This window comes from Musca autumnalis, unplaced genomic scaffold (assembly GCF_047663935.1).
Source record: "Musca autumnalis isolate F117 unplaced genomic scaffold, ASM4766393v1 scaffold_3, whole genome shotgun sequence".
NCBI classification, from domain to species: domain Eukaryota; kingdom Metazoa; phylum Arthropoda; class Insecta; order Diptera; family Muscidae; genus Musca; species Musca autumnalis.
Genome location: NW_027411866.1, coordinates 116,217,159 through 116,225,555, shown reverse-complemented (window position 1 = coordinate 116,225,555; position 8,397 = coordinate 116,217,159). Strand labels below are relative to the sequence as shown.

Sequence of the window (8,397 nt, the reverse complement as noted above, 5' to 3'; positions counted from 1 at the left end):
ATCGAAAAATGTAATATATTTAATGAATATTTTTTAAGTATTCCGAAGGTTCTTAAGAACGATATCATACATAGACGAAGTGATCACTTCAACAATTTAAGCACCATGAAAAGATGTGAGTCTACGTTTACCTTCAGTAATGTATCCAGAACAGATATGAATGATATAATTTCCACTATGGAAGCTGGCAAAAGCCCTGGTTCTGATGGCATTTCAGGCAAAGTATTGAGAACAGTCAATCCTTCCATTAGCGAGCATCTTGCAATACTGTTCAATAACATGATAAATGTGTCTGCTTATCCGGAGGTTTTAAAAGTTGCGAAAATTGTACCAATTCCGAAGGTCACAAATGCATGTAAGGTCTGTGACTTTAGACCAATATCGTTGTTACCGCTACTTGATAAGTTGATTGAGAAGTTGTTGCACAAGCAGTTATCAAACTTTCTTGAACAAACTGGACAAATGTATAATATGCAATTTGGGTTTAAAAAAGGATGTGGTACACAAGATGCTGTAGTTAATGTGATTAACATAATATGTGAAGGCCTAGATGCGAATTTTGGTGGAGTGGGTGCAGTCTTATATGACTTTTCCAAAGCTTTTGATCTAGTTGATCATCAAATATTGATTTCTAAACTTTCGTACTATGGTATTCATGGAAAAGAGCAATTATTATTGGAGAGCTACCTCACAAATCGGAAACAGTTTGTAGAACTCAATGGAGTCAAAAGTGATACTGGAATTGTGGAGCATGGTGTACCTCAGGGAAGTGTGTTGGGACCATTGCTTTTCACGCTGTACCTTAATGATATTGCTAATCTTAAACTTTATGGAAAGTTGGTTATGTATGCAGACGACATATCTCTCCTATATCCCTATAACCATGAACTTGTGTTAAAGTGTCAAATGGAACACGACGCCGAACTCATAATGGAATATTGTCGCCTAAATAAATTGGTGGTTAATTCAAATAAAACAAAAATTATTCGATTTCGACCACGATGTCAACAAAATGACACATCCTTTAATATCATGATTGAAAACATGCAAATTTTTGAGTGCCAATCTCTGAAATACCTTGGAATACACTTGCAAAGTAATTTGGCATGGAACGTACACATAGACTATTTAAAAACGAAAGTATCGCCAGCTATAGGCATATTGCACAAATTCAAAAATACTTTTGATGTAAATACAAAGCTGTTGCTGTACAACTCACTAGTTCAAAGTCACTTAAGCTATATGGCTATGATATTTGCGTATAAAAATAGCACACATTTGAAATCGTTGCAGAGGCTCCAAAACAAGGCGTTGAAGGCTGTCTATAACTTACCAAAGTTGCATCCAACCGATGACTTATATACTAATGTAGCAAAGAATATCCTGCCAATATATGGAATATATAAATATCAATTGCTTACATACATGTTTAAGGTTACGAGGAATATGGGATCCCGTTCGATACAATTTTCCGTTAATCAAACTGCGATTGACACCAGAAATAGTTCGAATTTAAAGGTGAAAAGATGTCGATTGGAAATTACCAAACAAAGGATTGAACATGAAGGTTGTTTAGAGTTCAATAACATTCCTAACTTTTTAAAGAATTTATTGAGAATATCTACTTTTAAAAGAGATTTAAAATCATTTTTATTGCGTAATACAGAAATGCTTCTGATGTAAATTTCTTAAAAAAAAAAAAAAAATATTTATATAAATTATACATGTATTAAAACACGTTCAAGTCATATTGTTAATTTCTAAACGATTTGTCCCAATAAAGCCTAGAAGGCGCTGGGACAATATATAACATATGTACACAAATATTTATGAATAAATGAACATACTCAAAAAAAAAAAAAAAAAAAAAAAAAAAAAATACTTTCTGGGAGCCCTATTAACCACCAAAGTTTCGTGACGATCCTATCAAAATTGCCAACTGTAGCGTGATTAACAAAAATATGGAAAAGTAGTGACCATACTACTTTGCATCATTGTAAAGATGGGATTTTATACTTTCATAGTCATGATTTACTTTTGGAAAGTCCCCAACCAAAGCTGTGTATTCGTCATTATAATTAAAATCGCAAAAATGAAAAGTTGGGTTTTATTTGCGACTACATATTATGATATCTTAGTTGTTTGACCACCTACGACAGCCCACTTTACGTCGTTAGAAAGACATTATTTTCTACTTTCATTGTCAGGTTTTGCTTTTGGTATACTCCTTATAGAAGCTGAGATATTCGGTTTGAAAAAAAATTCTGACTTTTTCTACAAAGAAGTTTTTTTTTTACCAAAATTGAGATATTCGGTTTGAAAAAAATTCTGACTTTTTCTACAAAGAAGTTTTTTTTTTTTACCAAAATTGCGACCTGTAGCGTGATTACAAGGTTTAGACAGACAGAGGGACGGACACACATAGCAAGATCTACTCAGCTCGTCGAGACATTCATTTTGGTATATACATATAAGTATGTGTCTATGACCATTATTTCGATGCGGTACAAACATTTTGGCCAAAACCAACTTATGTATAATAATCTCCCCACATAGTGGTGTAGTGTATAAAAATCAAGTTTCGAGAAAAACGCATTTCAAGTTGGTGATTAAAATTTTTCTTGCCAACTTAAAAAGAATTTGCGGAAAATTTTAGTTTAGAGGTTCTAAGTTGTCACAAACTTCTTCCCCAAAAATTGCCAACATAGGTCCATGTTTTGGCATAGCCTCTATATAACTCTAACTCCTGATTTTAGGTATTTTCAGGATTTTAGCTTTATTTTTTGAGCGAACTAGAGGTAACTTGACCTCTACAGTTCCCAGTGGTCACAAAACTTCTCCCCGTTAAATTGTCATATGACGGTACCTTTCGATTTTAGGTATTTTGAGAATGTTAGCTACATTTTTTGACAGAACTAGCAGACATTTTCGATTTGAAGGTCCCAGTGGTCACAAAATTTCTCCACGAAAAATTGTCAACATAGATTAATGTTGTGGCATATTGCTCATATAACGGTATCACCAGATTTCACGTATTTTGACATATTTATGCTAGATTTACATTTACGAAATCCACTCGATTTCAACTGTCAATTCCATTGCTCAAACGTCAAATGAAATCTTATCTGAAATCCACTGGATTTCATTTGACGTTTAACCAATGGAATTGACAGTTGAAATCGAGTGGATTTCGTAAATGTAAACAAAGCATTAGCTAAATTAGTTATAATTTGGCACTTAGCGTTCTCTGTGATCAAGAAACTTCTCCACCAAAAATTATGGACATAGGTCCACAGTTTGCGATAGCTGCTTTATAATGGCCAGATTTTAGGTATTCTAGTGATCAAAAAACGTCTCTGCCAAAAATAGTTCCACGATTTGCAATAGCACGGTTAAAGGTATTTGGTATATCTCCACCATAGTATGGAGGGTTTGTTTTTCTGTTTGTAACACATCGAACTAATCATTTGCTAGCATATAAAATATATGTATATATTCTTGATCAGGATAAAATTCCAAGTCATGTCCGTCTGTCCGTCCGTATGTTGTACTCACTCTAGCGTCTACAATAATTGAGATAGAACGCTAAAATTGCACCCAAGTTCGAACATGGAATATATATGTAGGTCCACGATTTGGTATAGCCCCAATATAACGGTACCACGCGATTGAAGGTATTTTGAGGATTTTAGCTACATTTTTAACCGAACGAGCTGAAATTTAACATTTGAGATTCCTAATGGCCAAAAAATGTCTCTACTAAAAATGTTCAATATAGGTCCGCATTTTCGTATAGCCCCCATACAACTCGACCTCTCGATTAAAGGTATTTTGAGGATTTTAGCAATATTTTTCGCTCAAATTGACTCCAATTTGGCACTGGGAGTTTCTGGAGGTAAAAAAATTCTGCACCAAAAATGGTGGATATAGGCCCACGTTTTGGTATAGGCCGTATATAACGGTACCCCCCGATTTATAGTATATTGAGGCGTTTAGGTACATTTTTCGACCGAATTAGTTGAAATTTGACATCTTTTCGGTATTTTGAGAATTTTAACTACGTTTTTTGACCGAATTAGCTGAAATTTGACACTTGATGTTTTCAGTGATCACGAAACTTCTCCACCAAAAATCGTAAACATACATAAGTCCATGTTTTGGTATATTCCCCATATCAGGGTACCAACAGACTGAAGACATTTTTAGATACATTTTTGACCAAATTTAGGGATTTGGGGTATCCGTAGTCGAACAATTTTTGCACCCAACGGGAAACTAACTAACTTGCACACGGTACCTCCCGATTTTCAGTATTTTTGGTGTATATAAGCAACATTTTCCCACCAAATTAGATGTAATTTGGAATTTGGGGTTCCCAGTAGTCGCAAAGATTCTCCACTAAAAAATTGTGGGCATAGGTCTACGTTTTTGTATTGCCCCAGTATAACGGTACATCCCAATATTCGGTATTTTAAGGATTTTGTCCACATTTTCAGACCAAATAAGCTGAATTTTGACATTGGAGGCTCTCTTTGGTTATACATCATCTTTGGTTATACATTGTAAATATGGGTCTACGTTTTGATATAGCCCACTTTTAACTGTACCGCCCGATTTTTGGTATTTTGAGGATTTAAGTTTAATTTTCCATGCATTTGTCGGCAAGAGTTGCGGCTAGTTGCAGCCAAATTTTGGTTATTATCTAGGAAGTTCAATTCAACTTGTTAAAAAATAATTGAATAATTACGTTCCATTCAACAAAAGTATATTACACTAAAAACACTACAATTATAATTTTTGAAATTTTATTGCTACATAACTCATCGCCCCAAACAATTTGTTTTAATTTAATTTTCACCCTCCCCTATTCATTAAAAATAAACTTTATATAGTCTTGTTAAGAATTTATTTAACAATTAAACAAATACATACATATGTTGTTAGATATTTTGCAACAGTTTTTTTTTAAATCTGATGCAGCAAAGTTTCTTGCATTGGATAGTGAATAGCTGAGAGAATATTTAAAAACAGGATTTTAGTCAGCGGAGTATCTGCAATCGGTACAAATTTATACTTTGATCCTTTGACTTTCGCCCAGCTAGATCAGTGATTTCGACCAGTGTGCGCTGGTGCGTATCTTAGCTTGGTGTATGAAAGGAGCACAATAGATTGAGACGCATGGAAATGAGGAGTTAGCACAAACTATGCTCCAACTTTACCTGTTCGATAATAAAAAGTACTTGGCAATGACCTTATGTGAGTGAACGATTATGGGATTCCCCAACCACTCTGTATATAACATTATATTCCCATGCGACTAACGACAACATTAAAGCCTAATTATGATCGATAGTTTGCAAATAATTAGAAAATTTCTTCAAAACCACTGGGTAAATAGTTGATTAGAAATCTAAAAAGAAACATGTCGCTTGTTTCCAAGAAAATTATTAATAATTTTTATTGTAAACAACTGTTTTCTATTGGATAACGGGTACGGGTTCTGAAAATTGATTTCCGTATCATAATTAATTACCAAAATGGTATTTTGACAGTCTCCATAAAGCAAAGATATGGGCTAAAATATTTTGACTTCATGACGACATTTAATTATGTATGTCCGTAGGAAAATTGAAGAATATTTTTCTATTTGCTATAAAAACCTTGGCGATGGCACTATTCTGCACAGTAGCTTAACGATATTTTAATAGTTCAAAACTCGATCAATAAGAAACAGGAAAAAAATAAACGAAATTATGGGTTTCCAAAAAAGTTCCATTGTTTTCATCAGTGTCTGCATGGCCTTGGCCATGGCCAATACCCAGGTGCTCAACAGTTTGCCAGCTAATTTGAACTTCTTGGATTTTATGGCAAGTTCCAGTGATAACATTCAAACCAATCCCGACCAATCGATGGCCTGTTTCAGCTATTATATTCCCATTATTAATGAAATTGCTCAAACCTATGCCGCCGGATTGGCCAATTGCACCAGTATTGCCACAACTGACGAAATGAATGCTGATGCTGCTACCCTTGATGCTCGCAATAGCTTTGCCACTGCTATCAATTCATCCTGTGCCGCCCTTAGTGCATGCCCCCAAGCTGATACTGTTGAGGATATCTTCCAATGTTATATAACTCAGGTAAGTCGTGGCAGCAAAATTTCCTCAAATTAACAACAAAATTAATGAAAAAATAACAACAACAATGTCTTTATTAGGGCTCCGATCAATCTAAAATATTCTATAGTATCTCCACCAATGCCACTTTGCAATTGTCGGATCTCGTTGAATTGATCACCCGCATTAAGAGCCAACAAGATGATTGCAATACTCAAGCCGAAGTTAAATACGAACAAGATTCCGCTGTTGTTTATAACAATTTGAATAGCTGTATCTTGGGTACTTCTGCTGTTCCAACTACTGAGGCCTCAACAACTACCACCGCCGCTCCATCATCCAGTGCAGCTCCATCAACTGCCGCACCCACAGATGCCCCCGCCGATGTTCAAACTACCGTTATGGATGAGACCGCTTAAAGTAGATGGAAACAATAGCATTCTCTGATATCTCCAAGGCCATTTGAACAAAAACAAAGTTATGGGCAGGAATAATGAAAACATATGGAACTTTATATAAATATCATAATACCGTAGAGATAAAATCACGAATAAAATATTTAAAATCATGCATTGCAATGACAAAGAGTCTTCAGTGGGTGTTGCAGAAGGAGAAGGTGCTCTTCTTTTGAGCTAATTTGGGAAGAAGTTCTTTTGCTCTTCGGTTTGAAGAGGGCAGATTTTTGGTAAAAAATTGATATTCTATTGAAAAGGCTAATTGTTGGTCATCTTTATGAGGAAATACCACTTCCTTGTACAATTTTCTATTCGAATCTCATAAGATCATTCTGCATCTATCACAATAAAGGTAAGGTCACATTAGGCAAATATTTACTCCAGCGACCGGCAGTGTGCGCTTACTGAGAGCAAGTGAGCATAAATTTCAATGCATTATTATCGCTCACTTGATCTCAGTAAGCTCATACTGCCGGACGCTGGATCAACTATTAGCCTAATGTGATCTTACCTTAATTCTAATTATCTGTAAAAATCTTTTAATGAAAAAAATCCTATTGAATTTTTTTATTATAAAAATTTTTCTTCCATGTAAAAAATCTATTGGATTTTTAAGCGAAAAAGCCCAACTAATACTAAGACGAACGAAAAACCGTGGGAAACGGGAGAATGAAACACATTGTAAAGGACATCTATGAAAAACTTTACAAAATGGGGAAAACCAATGAAATCGGTTGAAAAATGCGTGAGTTATGCCATCTTTAGTGTTTTAACTTTTTTGTTTTTCCTTTATAAAAGATTGGTATCTTGTGTGTAATTTTTTACTAGACAAATTCAAACTACAATCATACACACCAAGGTACCAACTTTTATAAAGGAAAACCCAAAAAGTTAAAACACAAAAAATTCCATAACTCACGCATTTTTCAACCGATTTTATTGGTTTTCCCCATTTTGTAAAGCTAACTAAATTTCCTTCTTGATAATAGTAAATAATTACGCAGTTTGGTGTCTTCTACGCAGCCTAGAGCACCAGGAAAAGCATTTTCCTGTTTTTAATGTGTTTTTGCACACTTAAATCACTATAACTTAACCATTGTTACGCCATAATGGCTTTTTCGGAAGACATGATTCTCACCTGCTAAATAAAAAATAAGCTGTAAATGTCCGTTGTGGAAAAGAGAAGTTATGTCCGTTTTAAGTTGAAAATCCAAGAAACCCCGTTTTTCACTACATTTACCGTTATAAAATCAAAAAACGAAGTGACTCAAAGAAACCAAAGGTATTTTCGTCTTCCATGGACTCCCACAATACCGAATTTATGCATCAGAACCCCTGAAAATTTTCACTGTAGAACAGTGTAATCGATTAACCGAAATCGATTTTACGTATCACTAATCGAACAATTTCAGGTTGATAATTTTATACTGCCCACGAAGATCTAATAGCAAATTTCACCCATATAGGTGGGATATTGAGGCTTTAAACCTTGAAAACACCGAATATCGGTGGACCAATACCGACACATTTTAGGTTGAGCGTTTTATACCCCTTATGATGACTATATACTAAATTTCAGCCATTTCGGTAGAATATTGAGGCTACAACCTCAAAATATCGAAAATCGGGAGGTACTGTTCTATGAGGGCTTTCTGAGGACGTGGACTTATACCGACCAATTTCAGGTGGAATAGTTTATTCCGCCAAAGAAGACTAAATACAAAATTTCAAACATTTTGGTAGGGTATTGAGTCTACAACCTCAAAATATCGGAGTTACCCTTCTATGGGGGCTACATGGAGACGTGGACCTATGCCGATAAGTTT

The 8,397-nt window shown here is 34.9% G+C and overlaps 1 protein-coding gene across 1 annotated transcript; it reads left to right on the top strand.

The window, feature by feature from the left end:
• The first annotated feature begins 5,753 nt into the window (after window positions 1–5,753).
• Window positions 5,754–6,567, top strand: LOC141396726 (uncharacterized). Its single transcript, XM_073972362.1, has 2 exons — window positions 5,754–6,140; window positions 6,218–6,567. Exons 1-2 carry the CDS (start codon window positions 5,754–5,756, stop codon window positions 6,533–6,535), a joined length of 705 nt encoding a protein of 234 aa, XP_073828463.1. The 3' UTR covers window positions 6,536–6,567.
• Window positions 6,568–8,397: the final 1,830 nt, after the last annotated feature.